Source organism: Dipodomys spectabilis, unplaced genomic scaffold, assembly GCF_019054845.1.
Source record: "Dipodomys spectabilis isolate Male_0828 unplaced genomic scaffold, ASM1905484v1 ptg000061l, whole genome shotgun sequence".
Taxonomy (NCBI): domain Eukaryota; kingdom Metazoa; phylum Chordata; class Mammalia; order Rodentia; family Heteromyidae; genus Dipodomys; species Dipodomys spectabilis.
This window is the reverse complement of record NW_024870738.1, coordinates 5,250,411-5,269,848: the sequence shown is the minus strand read 5'-3', so window position 1 is coordinate 5,269,848 and position 19,438 is coordinate 5,250,411. Positions and strand designations below refer to the sequence as shown.

General features: G+C 41.2%; 1 protein-coding gene across 6 annotated transcripts in view; it reads left to right on the top strand.

The window, feature by feature from the left end:
* Nucleotides 1-19,438, top strand: part of Ctps2 (CTP synthase 2) — a 102,676-nt gene that overhangs the window by 82,946 nt on the left and 292 nt on the right. For all 6 annotated transcript variants that reach the window (XM_042680449.1, XM_042680451.1, XM_042680452.1 and 3 more), the window contains 2 exons: nucleotides 2,584-2,728; nucleotides 17,996-18,094. In XM_042680449.1, the coding sequence (XP_042536383.1) occupies nucleotides 2,584-2,728; nucleotides 17,996-18,077 (227 nt within the window). In that variant the 3' untranslated portion in view covers nucleotides 18,078-18,094. The remainder of the gene's footprint in view (nucleotides 1-2,583; nucleotides 2,729-17,995; nucleotides 18,095-19,438) is intronic.

The following is a 19,438-nucleotide window of genomic DNA, read 5'->3' as shown; positions in this document are numbered from 1 at the left end:
GCTTGCTATTTATATGATGTCAGAATTTGGTTCAGAGTAAGTAAGCCCATTATTTTAAAGGTACTTTATCTGACTGATAGAACAACTTCAAAATAAAACCTTTTCAATTGTTTATATTAATGCAGAGAATTTTTTAGATAAAATAATCAGAGCAATGATCCATTTGTTCAAATATTCTGTTGCTGGCTATCACATGATCAACTTTTATTCACAGTATTACAAAAACAGGATTGCTGTCTATTTTCTTCCCAAGGCACCCCTAGATGCTATAACATACATTGTCTTCCATTTAAAGCTACATTGCCTAGTTTACTCTCTAAAGGTGGATGGTTTCTCTTCTTTCCTTGAGGGGACACATTCCTGACAGTACCATCCCCCTAACCAAGTTTCATACCTGAATTTCCCTCTAGTTCAAGAAGGCTTCTGCTTAAATACAGAGTATATCTGTACTGAATCTCTCTGGGAACAGAGCTGTCCAATAGAACTTACTACAAGAACAGAATTGTTCTGTCCCATTCAGTATGGTATCTGCTAGCCACGTGAGATTATAGAGCATTTGAAATGTCTCCATTTTTTCTAATGAATATGAATAGCCATGTGCTACTAGAGGCTACCATTTTGTACAGTAGAATTTTAGATGATAACCTTAGAGTAAACATTGCTCTTCAATAGTCACTTCCTTATTATTGTAGTTAACAGCTTTGAGTTAACAGCAGTGGTGCCAGGAATTGTGCTTTGGGAATTCCATACTAGATTTTTAGATCATTTGATTAAACATCTTGTTGAATAGTTTTAAAGTTATCTTTACTTCTTCCTATGAAATAATGTCTATAGCTCATAGTTTAATGCATATAGCAATTAAAATTATTTTTGGCATTTGAGAATATTGACCATACCCTATACTATAGTAATTATGAGATTAGAGACGCTCAAACGATATTTATGTGTGTGTGTGTGTGTGTGTGTGCATATGCAAGTGTGCAAGACAGTCGTAGAGCTTGTATTCAGGGCCTGGGCATTTGTCCCTGAGTTTATTTTGCCCAAGGCTAGCACTCTACCACTTGAGTCACAGCTCTACTCCCAGATTTTCTGGTGATTAATTGGAGATAAGAATCTCTGGGACTTAACTGCCTGGGTTGGCTTTGACCCTCTATCCTCAGATCTCAGCCTCTCGATTAGCTAGGATTATAGGCATAAGCCATCAATGCTCAGTTGTGTTTCTTAATCTTAGATATACATTAGCTTTTAGAGCTCTTATTTCAGCAGAAGGGTAGAAACCTTCTACCCAGAAACATTGCTTGTTTAGTTCTTACTATTCCTAAACAGAAGATCCCAGATATCTAAGGAAAGGTACTTCTTCTGAAAGGCTTCTTATAAAACCTTATTATGAAAATCACTTAATTTCCTCCCCACTCTATGATAGTGTATGTAACTTATGTTCGTTGTAAAGGTTCATGCAGTTAGCAAAGTAGAAGGAAAAGAAAAATAACTTGAACTCTTGCTACCTTGGGGCATGAGCACCATTAACATGTTGAAAGGTCATTCTTTTATCAGTCAGAGCCTCTTCATCACAGGAATAAGGTAGCATAGGTTGAAATAAAAGTATCAGTTTATTTTATGGTACTGTGTTTAATACCCAATAGGATTCTCTGAATAGAAAGACAGTTGTCCTTGCTCTTTCCCAAGGCAGCTCACTGAGTCAGTTGTGATGGTTCATCTCAGGAGACCTTTCTCTTGGGGAAGAAGACCTTTAGAAAATAGCCTGAAAAAAAATAGCCTGAAGCCATCTAAGAGAAAGTATAACTCAAGTTTAGCCTAAGTCTGAGGGCTATCATGAAAATAGAGCCAATGTAAGTCTACAAATGATATCAAGGCGTGGCTGTAGCCAGGCACTGGTGGCTCATGCCTGTAATCTTAAACTACTCAGAAGGTTGAGATCTGAGGATTATGGTTCATAGCCAGTCCAGGCAGGAAATTCTGTGAGACTTTTTTTTTTTTGGCCAATGCTGGAGCTTGAACTCAGGGCCTAGGCATTGTCCCTGAGCTTCTTTTGCTCAAGGCTAGCATTCTACCACTTGAGCCAGAGCGCCACTTCGGGCTTTTTCTATGTATGTTGTACTGAGGAATTGAACCCAGGGCTTCATGCATGCTAGTCAAGTACTCTACCACCAAGCCACATTCCTAGCCCATCTGTGAGACTTTTATCTCTAATTAACTATCAAAAAGAAGTGGAGCTGTGACACAAGTGGTAGAGTACTGGTCTTGAGCAAAAAAACTGAAGGACAGCACCCAGTCCCTAAGTTCAAGCCCCAGAACCAGCATAAATAACCACCACAACAAAAACAACAGAAAACCACTCTTGCCTAACTTTGCTCAGTATAACCCCTTCCAGAAGTAATATTCCAGATCTCTTCTTCAGTGAAATGCTTTACAGTTTGGAATTCACCAAAAAGAGATAATGAAATTCACAATGATGATAAATTATCATTTTAATACTTACTAAATTTTTTATTCAATAATGAGATAACCTTTCAAGCAGTTCTCATATTGGTTTCAATCTCATTATGATTGCTCTCATTTCAGATCATCCATATTTTGTTGGTGTCCAATTCCATCCTGAATTTTCTTCTAGGCCTATGAAGCCTTCCCCTCCATATTTGGGACTCTTACTTGCAGCAACTGGGAACCTGAATGCCTACCTGCAGCACATGTGTAAACTGTCTCCCAGGTAACTAACTGGTTTACTGCTCCAGCAATGACCCAAGATGTGTTGTTACTATTATCTTATATTGCTTACAAAACTTAATATTGTTTAATTTTTTTAAAGTGAAAGATCACTTTTTTTTAACCTTAAATCTCATTTCTCTTTATGAAAACAATTTAATCACATTTGCAGTGATAATGTCCCAGCTGACATTGAGTATTATTTTTAGAAATTGTTATCAGTTTTCTAAGTTAAAAAATCAGATTTTCATTTCTTGATTCTCCAATAAGGAAGTATATTTTAATATTGTATATGTTTATTAGCTCTTTCTTTCATGAGTAGCCTGTTCATATCCTTTTCATCATCTTTTTCTTGTTGCTACTGGCAAATTTTATTCTCCCTGAAGTTTTAGCTGAGGGAGCTAAAAGCCTGACTCTAGTGGTAGAGAGCGTGCCTAGCAAGTATCAGGCACTGAGTTCAAATCCTAGTACTGAAAAGAAAGGTTTTACATAAGGACTTTAAACTTCCTTTATGTTTTTAAAACAGTTTTTATTAGTGTATACTAGTTATACAAGGGCTTTATTTTTTTTTTGTCAGTCCTGGGGCTTAAATTCTGGGCCTGGGCACTGTCCCTCAGCTCTACAGCTCAAGGTGAGCCCTCTACCACTTGAGCTATAGCGCCACTTCCTGTTTTCTGGTGGTTTATTGGAGATAGGAGTCTCACCGTCTTTCCTGCCCAGGCTGGCTTTGAACCGTGATCTTCAGATCTCAGCCTCCTGAGTAGCTAGGATTACAGGCGCGAGCCACCGGCGCCCAGCTACAAGAGTGTTTTATTGTGACATTTCCATATATGCATACAAAGCACCTTAATCAAATTCATCCTCTCTATAATTCTCCCTCATCCTTCTTATATTTTATAAAAAATTATGTAGCCAAGCCAGGTGCTGGTGGTTTATACCTGTAATCCTGGCTACTCAGGAGGCTAAGATCTGAGGATCAAAGCCAGCCCAAGCAGGAAAGTCTGTGAGACCCTTATGTCCAATTAACCACCTGAAAACTGGAAGTGGTGCTGTGGCTCAAGTGGTAGAGTGCTCACCTTGAGCTGAAGAGCTCAGGGACAGCGTCCAGGCCCAGAGTTCAACCCCACAACTGACAGAAAAAAAAAAAAATGTAGCCAAATCTTTTACTTTCCTGATTTGCTTTTAGTATCTTTCCTGAAGCCTTTTCCTATAGAATTTCATATAAATAATAATCCTAATGTTATTATTTTGATATTATAATTTGTCTGTAATCTATATGGGCTTTCTTTTTATTAGTGTATATTAATTGTACAAAGGAGTTTCATTCTGATATTGTTATACAATCCAAACAATGTGCTTTGATCAAATTCACTTCCTTTGTTATTCTTTCTTGTCAGATTTATATGAACTTCATTTTTAGTGAAGTAGGAGTCTGACTTTCTTCTCTCCCTCAAAAATTGTAAATTAAGTAATTTGTTTTTACTGCAGGGATTTCGGCCTTGTTCAGTTGATTTTATTTTGTTTCCTTATACCTGAACCTTTATTATTCTTTTCATTATCATAGCATTATTGTAAACCAAGCTCATATTTACCTGACTCTGATTACTGTTGACATTTAAAATGTATTTTGTGGACCAGGGGTATGCCACAATTGTAGATCACTTACCTCGCACGTGTAAGGCTCTGAGTTTAATCTCTAGTAATGAAAAAAATGTATTTTGCTAGCTGTGTGCATGCCTGTAATCCCAGTACCTAGGAGGCTGAGGCAGGAGAATCCTAGGCTAGTTTGGGCTACACACTGAGTTTTGGCCAGCTTGGGCTACATAGCAAGACAGTTGCAAAAAGTGTCTTTTACTGTTGTAGGTGAACTATAAAATGATTGTTAAGATCAGGTTTGAGTAAAAAAAAATCTTTAGCAAACATCTTTACTTCTTTTCATTGAAGAATATTTATGTCAAAAGTTTGCAAGTGAAGGAACTAAGTAGACTAGCATAGCCTTAGGAGGAGGAGGTAATTATCACCGCGACCTTACAAGTTGTTTAGAAAATTCCTATGGCTGACCCTCATGCTAGCCAACAGCCTTTGTATTACTGTCATTAAGGGCTGCCAGGATCTGTGCATGGGTGTGTATGTAAATATGAGTTACACAAACCTGTATATTAGTGCTGTTACCTGCTTGGAGAGGCCCACAGCTCTAGCTTTTTCTTTGCCTATGTGTCCATATGGAATGACATAGCTTGCCTGCCAGGTGCCTTGCTGAATTAATGATCACTGTCTGCGGTCTTGAACCAGTACACTGACTTTCAAACTGGGCGTACAGAGCTGGAGGAATGGGTAAGGAAACACCAAGCTCTTCCCTATTTTAGCCAAGGTTTCCATACTATGACTGAAGGGCTGTGGTACTGCATAAGATATTTCACATAAAGAAGATGCTGAGGTGTTCTCAGACCTCGTAGTTTATGTAGCAGATTAAAAATTCCAGTGTGGCTCATGCCTATAATTTTAGCTATTAAAGAGGGTGAGATCTGAAGATTGTGGTTCAAAGCCCGCCTGAGTGGAAAAGCCCATGAGACTCTTATCTCCAATAAACTACCAAAAAGCTACAAGTGGAGCTGTGGTTCGAGTGCTGGAGTGCTAGTTTTGAGCACAAAAGCTTAAGAACAGAGCCCAGGCCCTGCGTTCAAGCCCCAGGACTGACATAAAAACAAATTACAGTGTAGTTCTATGTCACATGCATACTGTGACCCTTCATAACTCCTTTTAGTCTCTATTTTACTTTAGGATCATGCACTATAAGAGAGGGATGACAGTAGAATACGTTAGATGACTGGGAGCAATTATTCACTCATAACGATCTGACTGTTGGCAAGCATTCCTAGCATATGAGTCCTGTGTAGTTTGCGAGCACTGGACACCTGTGTCCTCTGGCCTGGTAATTCCTGCTTGGAGGCCATGGTCTCTGAATGAATCTCCCTGGCAGATTTTGACAAAATTGCTTGCTAGCAATTCCTGAACTAGGCCCAGTATATCTTGTATGGAAGAAAAGTCCTCTTAATAAAATTCTGATGTGTATATTGGAATTCCAGTTCACTAATAGCCTTCTGGGGTTGTGAGAGAATTCCTATGTGTTAATTACCAACTCGTGCCTTCCTGAAGGGCAGTCAGCATCTTTCTTTTATCTTTCTTTCTCTGGCTCCCTAGCACACAGGCGTCATTTGTTACCCATTAAAGTAATAAATATAGGTAGCAGAGGAAGACGGATGTAGTCGAGTCCAATCTTGACGCATTTGCAGGGGTATCTTTGACCAAGGATGGTGACTATGAATCCAGTGACAGACACCAAGACTACAATAGCTTCATGGAAGTTGTGAACTAGGAAAAGCAACTGATTTGATGGCCAGGCTTTCATATGAGCTGAGCTGGAACTGTGTTTCTTTCCAACAAGATTTCCTCTTGTAATCAACTATAGAATGAACACTAGAATAATGACTTCTTTGCCTGGAAATGGACTCAGATGCTATTCAAATGGCATATAGACAGCTTGATGTCTTTAAGGCACAGAGTGTAAAAAGATTCGGTTTCAAGTAAGAATACCTGAGTGGTAACCTCTGCATTCTGCCTGGTAGAGAGTATTTATCTTTGAGCACTTGAGAAGTTGTAATAAGAATATTGTTTGGAGATTGAAAGCTAGTAAAGTAAATATCTTGAGAATAGCAGAGCAGTTATAAAGACCAATTCCACCTAGTTTTAGAACTGTAGCAGTCTATTCAGTGGTATAATAGTTTCAAAGTAGTTATTTTGCAGGTTGTTATGAGCTACTAAAACGTACATGTACAATCAAGCTCTTGTCTTGGTTTGAAGGCTTCACAAGACCTCCTACATAGTTGGTAATTTTTGAGAAGGAATCAGAATCTACTTGTAGTCACGGCTTGTTGTTTGTCATTGTCACCCAGTGAGCATGCACAGCAGGACCAGTAAGGGAAAAGATGTTAAGTGGAGTCTACAGATAGCCATTTGCAGGTTTCCTGTGTTCCTTCCCTCCTGTGATAAATCACCTAGAGTGCATCCTCCTTCCAGCAGTGAAAACATAACATGTGGGTGATATTTCTGCCCAGAGAAGCCCATTTGAGTCTTGGGAGTTTAGGGATTTTCTGAGAGCTGGTCACAGAACAGTGGAAGTGGAGCTCTGGCTCAAGTCCTCCACCTTGGCTCAGGGAAATAATCTTATCAGTTAGGGATCACACATTCTGGAAGCTACAGACCCAGACACCTGCCCAGGACCAACTCTGCAAGCCTTTCTAAAGATGTCAGCCTCAGGCCTGTTGTGTTAGCTCTGTTTGTATAAGTCTAATTAATAAGATATTTTTAGAATAAATAAATCCAATGGAAAATTATAGGTCTGTCAAACCATTACAATTCTTGGATGATGTCTGTTTTCCAATGTCTAAATATAATTTGTCCCATGTATAAAAGATAACAGCAGCTTACATGGTCTGGCTGACATATAGTATAGTGAGTGAAATGAGATGGTTTCATGTACTTGGAGGCAGAATATTAGGAGACTTGTATTAAATACAATGCACTAAGATTTTTGTAATTGTGAATTTTTTGGTATCTAAAAACATAGTCTCTGTCAGGAATATCTTTTCTGGGGCTTGAACTCAGGGCCTAGGTGCTGTTCCTGAGACTTTTTTGTGCTCAAGGCTAGCACTCTACAATTTGAGCCATAGCGCAACTTCTGGTTTTCTGGGGGCCAATTGGAGATAAGAGTCTCATAGACTTTCCTGCCTGGGCTGCTTTGAACTGCCATCCTCAAATTTCAGTCTCCTGAGTAGCTAGGATTATGGGCGTGAGACCCTAGTGCTTGGCATTTCACTGAGTTTTGCTTAAAGCTAGTGTTTTTTTTGGGGGGGGGGGGTCCGGTCGTGGGACTTGAACTCTGGGCCTGGGTGCTGTCCCTCAGCTCTTCAGCTCAAGGCTAGTGCTCTACCATTTGAGCCACAGTGCCACTTCTGGCTTTTTTTTTTCTGCTTATGTGGTGCTGAGGAATTGAACCCAGGGCCTCAAGCATGCAAGGCAAGTGCTCTACCACTGAGCCACCTTCCCAGCCCTGGGGTTGAGTCTTACGCTAAGCATGCACTCTACCACTGAGTCACCCACCTGCACTAGCCCTGGGAATTCCATTTGTAAGCAACAAATGAAAGACTGGAGTGTAAAGTTTGTCAATTGCTTTTCAGCATATGTGTGTCTGTGGCTGCCCTGTAAAGCTCTTATGCACTGTCACTACACATCAAGCTTCAGAACACCTCACAGGGCTGGATGGTAGTAGCTCATGACTATAATCCAGCCTACTCAGAATGCTGAGGTCTGAGGTACACGGTTCAAAGTTAGCCCAGGCAGAAAAATCCTGTGAGACTCTTATCTCCAGTTATCCTGCAAAATGCCAGAAGTAGAGGTATGACTCAACTGGTAGAACACCAGCTGTGAGTGAAAAATCAAGTGAGAGTGTGGAGCTCTGAGTTCAAGCAGCAGGACTGGCACAAAAACAGAAAGAAAGAAAAAGAAAGGAAGGAAGGAAGGAAGGAAGGAAGGAAGGAAGGAAGGAAGGAAGGAAGGAAGGAAGGAAAAGTGTCAGGTGCCAGTGCCTGTAATCCTAGCCACTCAGGAGACTGAAATCTGAGGATCAAGGTCTGAAGCCAGCCCAGGCAGGAAGATTCATGACACTTTTATCTCCATTTAACCAGTAAAAAGTCAGAAGTGGAGCTATGGCTCATGTGGTAGAGTGCCAGTCATTAGCAAAAAAGCCAAGCAAGAATTGGAGTTTGGGGGTTCAAGTCCCAGTTATAGCACACAGACACACACTCACAAACTCAGGCTCACATATAACTTACAGATACCAAGAGATGATGTGAGCTGAGGGTGTAGCTCAGTGGTAGGGCAAGTAGTTAGTATGCACAAGGCGGCTCTGTGTACTATCCCCAGCAGTGCACGCACACATGGAGGGGGTCATAATAGTCCCTCATTCCCACGATAGTAATCAAGATTCAATTTCACATTACATATAAAGCACTTAGCACAGTGCCTAGTCTATGATAATAGTTATTATTATTATTATTATACTCTTATTAAGTTTCCTTTAGTTCTAAGCTCCTGGATCACTTGCCTACTGCAGAGCCTCCTACTTGGTCTCTAGGCCTCAAGCTTTCCTGTTCCTAATCCATTTTCTGCTGTCAAAATGATCCTCCCACATTATTCTGGAGTTTAAAGCCCTCAGTGGTTTCCTTTGGCTTACAGGAGAAAATGTACATAAATCCATATGGAACAAACTTGCAGTACCCTGAATTCCCTTGAGGGTTTTAATGCCATTGCCTCTTGGTTGTTGATATATACTCCTGCACTGCTCTGTGGGAGGAAAATACTGATCTGTTTGCTATTAGGATGGCAGCTTTCGGCAGTGGTTAAGGTGGGGGTGAGAGAATTCTCTCCATTGTTTGCAGTGATCATTACCTCCCTGTAAGGCACACTTACCCTTCTTTGGCTGGCTCTGTGTGCTCTGACTCTGAAAGATCACACTTTGACTCGGTGTAAGAAGCTAGTTCTCTCTGCATGAATCTGGTATTTGTTTTCTAGAACTATTTCAAACCCATAATCACCTTGCCTTTTGGCTTTTGGGCTGCATGTTTGATATTGCTAGGGGCTGCTCATGTCCTATATGGTGACAGATTCAATGAGTAGGTCAGGTGCAATGGATCTGGTTTCTGTATCAGCCACTTCCTGGGGAATTTGGTTCAAGTCACTACTCCTGGTCTTTAGGTTTGTGTGAAGAATAGTCAACATGGTGTTTTGTAAACCTTAACTTATTGTCACAATGGTACTTTTGCCTCTGTTACATTTCACACAAAAGGGAATTGGTGGGGCGGGGGGTGGGGTGGGGAGCAGAATTGTTATTTTTGCTTCTTTTTTTGAGTCATGCTTTTTAAACTTCTTTTAAAACAGCTCTCTCCTGTGATTGACTTCACCTCTATACCTCTCCCTCTGCCCACCTTGGTAATTACTGTTAAGAAATCATGCTTGAGTTCTCCTTCCTTTGGGGATTATATATAGGTTAAAAGGTGCTCTTTATTGATCATGACCCCCTGCAGTGCTGAAGTTTTGGTTGCCAGCTAGGAATGGAGTTCAGACTACTACAGACTACTGTGCTTTTAATGCTTGAATTGGGTTGTATTCTACTGTTTACTATGAAATGCAAAACTCATTGAAGGCATACTAAGTTATTCTGTTGCTTTCCTATTTAATGGCTTCCAGGGGCCCTTTGAGAAGGAAGTAAGTATGGCAGTAACAATGCTTTCTGTGTGCATGGCAACATGTTTTTAAAACATGTGTTTTCCCACATGAAATGGATTTTGATAGAAAATATGGAGGAATATGTGCATGCTGTGAATCCTATGTCATTAATGCGCACGTGTGTGTGTGTGTGTGTGTGTGTGCGCGCGCGCTGGTCCTGAGGCTTGAACTCCAGCTCCATTTCCAGCTTTTTTTTGGGAGTAGTTTATTGGAGATAAGAGTCTCAGAAACTTTCCTGTCAGGGCTGGCTTTGAACCAGGATCCTCAGATGTCAGCCTCCTAAGTAGCTAAGATTACAGGAGTGAGCTACTGACTCATGGCCTTGTGTCATTAACCCTAAAATCAACATTCCAATTACCTCTTTTTTGGTAATGGAGAAATAATTTACCAGCTGCCTGTGGTCAGCCTACAATGGACTCTGCTAGGCATTATGATGCTTTTTTACTAGTGCCTTGGAATAGGTTTTCTTACATTGGGAATTTACCAGGAACTGGATGTCTTCAATAAATCTGTCTCACTGTGATACGTCTTTTATTTGTCAATGTCAAGATTCACATGGGAGCCATTGTGATCAACTCTTTTGTAAGTCAAGAGAGTGTCTTAGTGATAGTGATTCCCATGTGTGTATATGGCTGCTTGTGACTTTGCTTTTTGTCTTGTGAAATCCTTTTTATTTTTCAGAGAGATTCCACTCTTTGTATGAGCATGTATGTGCATGAAAGATATTTGCTTCAATTTTAGCCAGACCTTTTTCTTTTTTTGGTCATGGGGCTTGAACTCTGGGCCTGGGTGCTGTCCCTTAGCTCTTCAGCTCAAGGCTAGCACTTTACCACTTGAGCCATAGCACCACTTCCAGCTTTTTCTGCTTATGTAGTGCTGAGGAATGAAACCCAGGGTCTCAAGCATGTGAGACAAGCACTCTACCACTGAGCCACCTTCCCAGCCCCTTAGACAGACCTTTAAAAACAAAACTTTTTTGATGAAATGACAAGGACTATTGCATGATGATTGTAATTTTTTGTTTGTTTTTTTGTCGGTCATGGGGCTTGAACTCTGGTCCTGAGCCCTGTCCCCCAGCTGTTCAGCTCAAGGCTAGTGCTCTACCACTTGAGGCACAGTGCCGCTTCCGGTTTTCTAGTGGTTAATTGGAGATAAGAGTCTCATGGACTCTCCTGCCCGGGCTGGCTTTGAACCATGATTCTCATATCTCAGCCTCTCCTGAGTAGCTAGGATGACAGGTGTGAGCTACGGGACCCGGCTTATATTTTGTTTTTAAAATAGGATTTATTTGTTTTAAAAGTAAGTAATACTATCCATTAAAAGCTTTTGAAATGAGTGAAATGTTTAATGGTCTGCACTATAAGATATGGCAGTCATGAACTACATATGGCTACAGAGCACTGGAAGGTTAGCCAATGCAAATAAAGAATGGCATTTTTAATTTTAATTGATCCCAATTGCTTTCAATGTAGATAGACACCATGGCATGTGGCTAGTGTTTTGGACAGTGCAGGCTTAAGAATACCCTCATTAATTTTTTTTTTTTTTTTGTCATGGGAGCTTGAACTCTGGGCCTGGGCACTGTCCCTCAGCTCTTCAGCTCAAGGTGAGCATTCTACCACTTGAGCCACAGCGCCACTTCTGGTTTTCTTGATGGTTCATTGGAGATAACAGTCTCACAGACTTTCCTGCCTGGGCTGACTTTGAATCGTGATCCTCAGATCTCAGCCTCCTGAGTAGCTAGGGTTACAGATGTGAGCCACCGGTGCCTGGCTCACATTATAGAATTTAATACAGAAAATCTTAATATCTAGTGATGATACCTCCCTGTAATCTCAGCTCTTGGAAGACTGAAGTAGAAGGATCAAAAGTTTAGGGCCAAGTCTGGCATGGCTCAGGCCTATAACCCAAGCTACTCAGATGGTTGAGGTCTGAGGATCAAGGTTTGAAGCCAGCCAGAGCAGGAAAATCCATGAGATTCTTTTTTTTTTTTTGGGGGGGGGGGTCTGGTTGTGAGGCCTGAACTCTGGGCGCTGTCCCTCAGCTCTTCAGCTCAAGGTGAGTGCTCTATCACTCGAGCCACAATGCCACTTCTGGCTTTTTACTTTTTGCTTATGTGGTGCTGAGGAATCGAACCTCAGGCCTCAGACATGCAAGGCAAGCGCTCTACCACTAAGCTACCTTCCCAGCCCCAAATCCATGAGATTCTTAACCACCAAAAATCTGGAAGTGGAGGAGTGGCTCAAGTGGTAGAGCTCTAGCCTTGAGAGAAAAAGCTAGGGGACAGCATCTAGGAGCTCAATTCAAGCCCCTTAGTACTGGTAGAAAAAATAATGTCCAGTGCTACATAGTAAAACTGTCTAAAAACCAACAACAGTATAACATGGTGAACCCAGTGTGAATGTTAGATTTATTCAGAAAGATAGATTAGTCTTAAGACAGAGCTGAAATGTTTTTAATTAAGTGGAAATATACTCAGATAAATCTAGCTTATGATTTCTTTTACATTGGTTCTTTGTGAAACAGAAATAAAACCCCAAGTCACATGCCTAGCACAGAGTGGCACCCGCATTCCGTAGCATGTGCAGGAGCCATTGTTCTGTGTCCATCAGGGACCCACCTTTTATTTCTACCACTTGTTTCTTTTGCCAGCAGATGAATGCCCTCAAGTCAGCAAGTTTGGCAGTAGCACTTCTTTTGATAATTTTGTTCTAGAGCATCATGGTCTACTTTATTGTCCTACCCTGGATCTCTGAACACATATGAAAGAAAATCAGTGGAGATGAATGAACTCAAGCTGGAACCTCATTTTGTTAGATTTTTGCCTCTGCCATTTTGGTGTATTGACAGAGCTTAGGGCAAATGGCCTTCAGATGGGAAATAAGAAAGGTTAGAAACAGACCTACCTAAGCCCACTGGCTAGTATGGTGCTGGGAATTATGCTGTATCCCATGAGTATGGGAAACAGTTCTGAAAATCATGCCCTTTGCAATTTCTCCTGATTCTTTGTATCTCTATGAGTTTCAAGGAAATACTATATTATGAATTGGGTATGCAGCCATAATAAATAGCTACAGCTTACACATTTTATGTAGTTTTCATAGGAACTTTACACAGTCTTTTTTAGCCTTCAATGTTTTAGTGAAATTGGCAACTTGTTATTGCTACTTTGTTTTTGATTCTCAAGGGTCATGTGAACTATCCAAAGGTATGTGGCTAATAAGTAATTTTTTTTTTTTTTGGTTCGGTCATGGGCCTGAACTCTGGGCCTGGGCTCTGTCCCTCAGCTCTTCAGCTCAAAGCTAGCGCTCTACCACTTGAGCCACAGTGCCACTTTCGGCTTTTTTCTTTTTGCTTATGTGGTGCTGAGGAATCGAACCCAGGGCCTCATGCGTGCAAGGCAAGTGCTCTACCACTGAGCCACCTTCCCAGCCCCTAATAAGTAATTATTGATATCAATAAATCTTGAGCTGGAGGTATGGCTCAGTAGTAGAATACATTATTAGCAAGTAAAAGGCCCTTAGTTCAAACTCTAGCACTGCAAAAACATCCTACTTATAGGATGGGGGCTATCTGAGAGAGAAGATGTTAGCCTACCCTACACTCTACTCTGAGCTTACTGAAGGGAAAAGAAGTGTGTGTAAAATTTGACACCTGAAGCAATGGAGTTTTTTCTGAATCTCCCTTCTTTCTATTCTAGGAAAGAAGACATAGGTAGAATGTACAAAGTTATATCGACTTTTCCAGCCAGTTTACAAAAATGTTCTGCAATTCTTATGCAGCAGAAGTGATTTTCCTGAACTAAAGTCTAACTATGACTTATCTTTTACTCTACTAATCTTAGGGATACATTTGTCTTTTATGTCCAATTCATTCTTTTGGTGGTACTGGGGATCGAACTCAGGGCCTTACACTTGCTAGACAGGTGCCCTACCCCTTGAGCTACACTCTATTCCGTAGCCCAGTTCTTAATCTTCCATCTCTTCTCCCTGCTCGAGTGTCCCTATATCTCTGCTGGTTTGTCCAAAAGTCAGTGAAGACAGTGAGCATACAACCCAGAAAAGATAGAGAATCTTTTTTGCTTTGTTTTGAATCTTTTAATACTCAATATATGTATAGTAAATCATTGTTTTTTAGCCTGTCAGCATAGAGTTTCTAAAACCATGCCCTTCTTCCATTTTTTAAAAAAGTGAACTTTTACCTGCTTTGGAATTCAGACTCTGGTTGTTATTAGTCAGTAGATGCTCCGGATGGGTCAGGCACAGAATGAATACTACCTAGCAGTATCAGTAGCACGCTAGTGGAGTTCATTAATGTTATGGTTTACTTGAAACCAAGCAAGAAGACCTAAACTGAGTTTATGTCTCAGAGCTGAGGTTCAATTGCAGAGCTTACTCATTGAGATATATATATATATATATATATATATATATTTTTTTTTTTTTTGTCGGTCGTGGGGCTTGAACTCTGGGCCTGGGCGCTGTCCCTGAGCTCTTCAGCTCAAGGCGAGCGCTCTACCACTTGAGCTACAGCGCCACTTCTGGTTTTCTGGTGGTTTATTGGAGATAGGAGTCTCACGGTCTCTCCTGCCCGGGCTGGCTTTGAACCGCGATCCTCAGATCTCAGCCTCCTGAGTAGCTAGGATTACAGGCATGAGCCACCAGCGCCCGGCCTGAGATATATTTTTAAAGGAACCCAGCATGGTGATAAGGGGTTTCAACAACCAGTTCTATACTGAATACTATATGTGAATCAAGGAAATAAGATCATCCCTTAGATTTCTAATTTGAAAATGGCATATTTCTCAAACCTTTGGACTAATGAGGTTTTTTTTTTTTTGGTACTGGTCCTGGGGTTTAAACTCAGGGCCTGGGTTTTGTCCCTGAGCTTTGATGTTCAACATTAGTGATCTACCACTTGAGCACAGTCCCACTTCTGGGGATTTTTTGGTGGTTAATTGGAGATAAGAGTCTCATGGGCTTTCCTGCCCGGGCTGGCTTTGAACTGTGATCCTTAGATCTCAACCTTCTGAGAGCTAGGATTACAGGCATGAACTACCAGTGTCCGGTTTTGATGTGCATGTTTGTTGGAATAGAAAACTTCCATGCTGCTAGCATATAAATTGCAGTGAAAATATGACCTGAAGTGGCTAGGGTTTCAAGGCAAAGCAACTAGAGAGTATATTAACTTTTTATATGTGTATCTTCATGTTTCCTAGGTCTTGATCCAACCTGCAGGCCCTAGTCATAATGACCACCAAGTCTAAGTTCCCTGTGAGATTTGCTAACAGCCATGGATGACTGATTCCTTTGTATCTAGGGAGGAACACCCAGACAAAAACCAATCTGCAGCTGAAACAAAAAGGATAGTATCTGACTAGTGAATCAGCCATCCACAGCTGTGTTTACTGTTCTCTAGTCCTTTCTTTCGTGTTGCTGGAGGGGAGGAAAAACATCTTTTTCCTCTCCCCAGCTTAGGTTCATTTCTGAGGCCATGATAGCCAGAGACAGATTACTAACGAAAGATATACACATTCATTTAATATAATTTTTTTCTTTTTATGATTATCTTTAAGTAGTTGTACAAAGGATTTGCCATTTAACAAAGTTTATGAATAGCATATATCTTGACCAATGTCACCCCTTTGAATATTCTCACCATCCTTCCCCTCTTCACCCCTTCCCTCACTCTTCTTAATTTTGTAGGCTATACATTGGATTCTTTTTTTTTTTTCTGTTGGTTGTGGGGCTTGAACTCTGAGCCTGGGCGGTGTCCCTCAGCTCTTCAGCTCGAGGTGAGTGCTCTACCATTTGAGCCACACCGCCACTTCTGGTTTTCTGGCGGTTTATTGGACATAAGAGTCTTACAGACTTTCCTACCCATGCTGGCTTTGAATCATGATCCTCAGATCTCAGCCTTCTGAGTAGGTAGGATTACAGGTGTGAGCCACCAGTGTGGCTTACACCGGATTTTTGACTGTTTTTTTTTTTTCCCCATTTTTCTCTTCTGTATTCATCTACCCTTTTCCCCTTGACCCCATGTCACCCCTTTTGAGTTTAATATAAATTTTATGTGACATAAGAGTCTTTGTTAGGGGCTGGGAAGGTGGCTCAGTGGTAGAGTGCTTGCCTTGCATGCATGAGGCCCTGGGTTCGATTCCTCAGCACCACATAAGCAGAAAAAGCCAGAGGTGGCGCTGTGGCTCAAGTGGTAGAGTGCTAGCCTTGAGCTGAAGAGCTGAGGGACAGTGCCCAGGCCCAGAGTTCAAGCCCCACGACCAACCAGAAAAAAAAGAGTCTTTGTTGAGGAAATAAGCCCTAGTGCTTTCTGTAGCATGTTTGAGGAAAAGTGGAGAGTTATGGAGAAATAGAATAGGGTAAGGAGTATGATGTCATGGAATGGACTGGGAAATGAACCAGGGCCCATTTATTCAGATTCTTCTCTCTGTCCCTGTGTCTCAGAGGAAGGAGTCTCCTTTTCTCTGGATATAGGGACAACACCTCTCACCTGAGGTCTTAATGGATCTACTGTCAGGAAAGATCCAGAGCATCATTTCCAGGGTTTTTTTTGTTTTTTTTTTTTTTTTGTTTTTGGTGCTGGTCCTGGGGCTTGAAATCAGGGCCAGGGCATTATCACTGAACTTTTTTTGCAAAAGGCTAGCACTCTACCAATTGAGCCACAGCTCGATTTCTTTTTCTTTTCTTTCTTTTTCTTTTTTTTGCCAGTCAAGGGGCCTGAGCTCTGGGCCTGGGCGCTGTCCCTCAGCTCTTCAGCTCAAGGCTAGCGCTCTACCTCTTGAGCCACAGCGCCACTTCCGGCTTTTTTTCCTTTTTGCTTATGTGGTGCTGAGGAATCGAACCCAGGGCCTCATGCATGCAAGGCAAGCACTCTACCACTGAGCCACCTTCCCAGCCCCAAGACAGAAATCAGGTCTTTTTTTTTTTTGGGTCCGGTCATGGGCCTGAACTCTGGGCCTGGGCACTGTCCCTCAGCTCTTCAGCTCAAGGCTAGCATTCTACCACTTGAGCCATAGCGCCACTTCTGGCTTTTTTTTTTTTTCTGGTTATGTGGTACTAAGGAATCAAACTCAGGGCCTCATGCATGCAAGGCAAGGGCTCTACCACTGAGCCACCTTCCCAGCCCCCACAGCTCGATTTCTGACTATTTTGGTGCTCAAGTGGAGATAAAAGTCTCAAAGCCTTCCTTCTTTCTTGTGCTGGCATCAAACCATGATCTCAGCCTCCTGAGTAGCTAGGATTACAGGCATGAGCTACTAGCACCTGGTAACATACCATATTTTTGTTTATTGTGTCCTGAAACCCTTCTTGTCAAAAAGGAAATAGTTTGCATCAGAAATGTGAAGTATGAAAAACCCAAGTAGCCAGGTAATATTGTATGCACTTGACAACAAATTGAGATCAGTAGGGAAAGAACTAAGTGATACTCAATTTCAGATAGCTTAAGACTTAGGCCACAGTCTGAAGAATAGATTCTTAGAAAATGAAGGGGAACTTAGCAACACAGGCTTTCATTTTAAGTCATTAAAAAAAATAGAACAGCTCTAGTAGAAAGCAGACCATAAGTAAGAGGCATAGGAGAGAAATCAAGGTTTTGTTGAAGTTCACTGGTGATCAGTGGTCTCCAGAAGATAAATTTCAACTTGAACTGATTTTTTTCCCTGAATCTTCTCAATAAGTAGGTTCCAATTTCTAATGACAGCAAGTAATTCATTTCTTTGACCCAAGAAGAAGGCCATGCATGTGGTTGGACTCACCTCTCCCTCTAGTGACCACAAAGTGATAACAGAGCATTCCTTAGTATTTTCTCTAGCTGGAAGTTAATTATAGAACATATTTGCAACTGAAAATGAATAATTGGTAAGTGTTTTTTTTAACACCTTGCTAAATTAGTTTTTCTTTTGCTCTAGTGATGGATCCAGCATTGCCAGTGATGATAGCTTTCTAGAGCCAAATATAGCTGATATGCAACTAACGAATGACTTGGAATAGCAGGGTCTTCTGAGAAGGTAAGAAGAAATCTTCAAGTACTAGTCCAATCGACAAGTAGATGGGAATATTACAGGTCTTAGCTTCCTTGGGATGCTATCTGATGGGAACAGAGAGCAGGACAGATCTAAGTGCCCACGGCACTCTTCAGAATTAGGACTTGGGAGAAATAGGATGCATCTGAGTTCAGAAACGAGTGTATAAATATGCCAGTAAATAAGTATCTGGGAGCTATAGCTGTTTAGAGTTGTAGTAGTTTAAGTTGGGCATTGGCACATTTATTTTTCTGCAAGGCCAGGTAGTAAGTATGCTAGGCTTGTGGGTCTTGCAGTCTTTGTCACAACTACAGAAATCTGTCATTGTAGTAGGAAAGCAGCCAGAGGCAAGAAAGAAAGAAATTGACATGGCCCTGTGCCAATAAAACTTTATTTACAAAAACAGTTTACTGACTGTAGTGTAGATCTCTCATTGTATGGCAGATTCCTTTGGATTTGTATAAAATAAAATAACATTTTATTTCTTCGTAGGAAGATACTAGAGACAAGATTGGTGTCCAAGGGCAGCTTATTTTTCCTGTGGCTCTATTTCATATTATGAGAAAGGACAGGAACCTGCATCACTTTCCTAAATTTATTCTCAGAGGCAGGTATTGCCAGGGATTACCCTAGGGGTTGTGACAGACCTCAAATTGGATAGCTTCTTTTTAGTAGGGATGGCAGTTCATTGCTCTAGTGTGAGTTCTTTAGTATTTATCTGAGGAGAATACTGCACATGTTCATCAGTGGGAAGCACAGCTATGTGTACTTAGGTTTAACTAAACACAGTCACCTTCAGGAATAAAGCAAAACACTGTACAGCTTATCGGGAGGTTTGTTTTGTTTTGGGATTTTTTTTTTTTTTGGTCTTGAGTTTAGGGTCTGGGCCCTGTCCCTGAGATGTTTCTTATTTAAGGCTAAGGCTCTATCTGTTTGAGCCACAGTCCACTTCTGTTTTTTGGTAGTCAATTGGACATAAGAGTTTAATGGCCTTTCCTGCCCAGGATGACTTTGAACCACAGTCCTCAGATCTCAGTCTCTTGAGTAGCAAGGATTACAGGTGTGAGCCACCAGTGCCCAGCTAGAGGCATTTTTTTGTGCCAGTCCTGGGTTTTGAACTCAGGGCCTGGGCATTGTTCATGAGTTTTTTTGCTCAAGGCTAGTGCTCTACCACTTTGAGCCACAGCTCCACTTTCAGTTTTCTGGTAGTTAATAGAAAAGAGTCTTATAGACTTTCTTGCTCAGTCTGGCTTTGAACCTCAATCCTCAAATCACAGCCTCCTGAGTATAGAGGATTACAGGTGTGAGCCATTGGCATCTGGCTTTAGC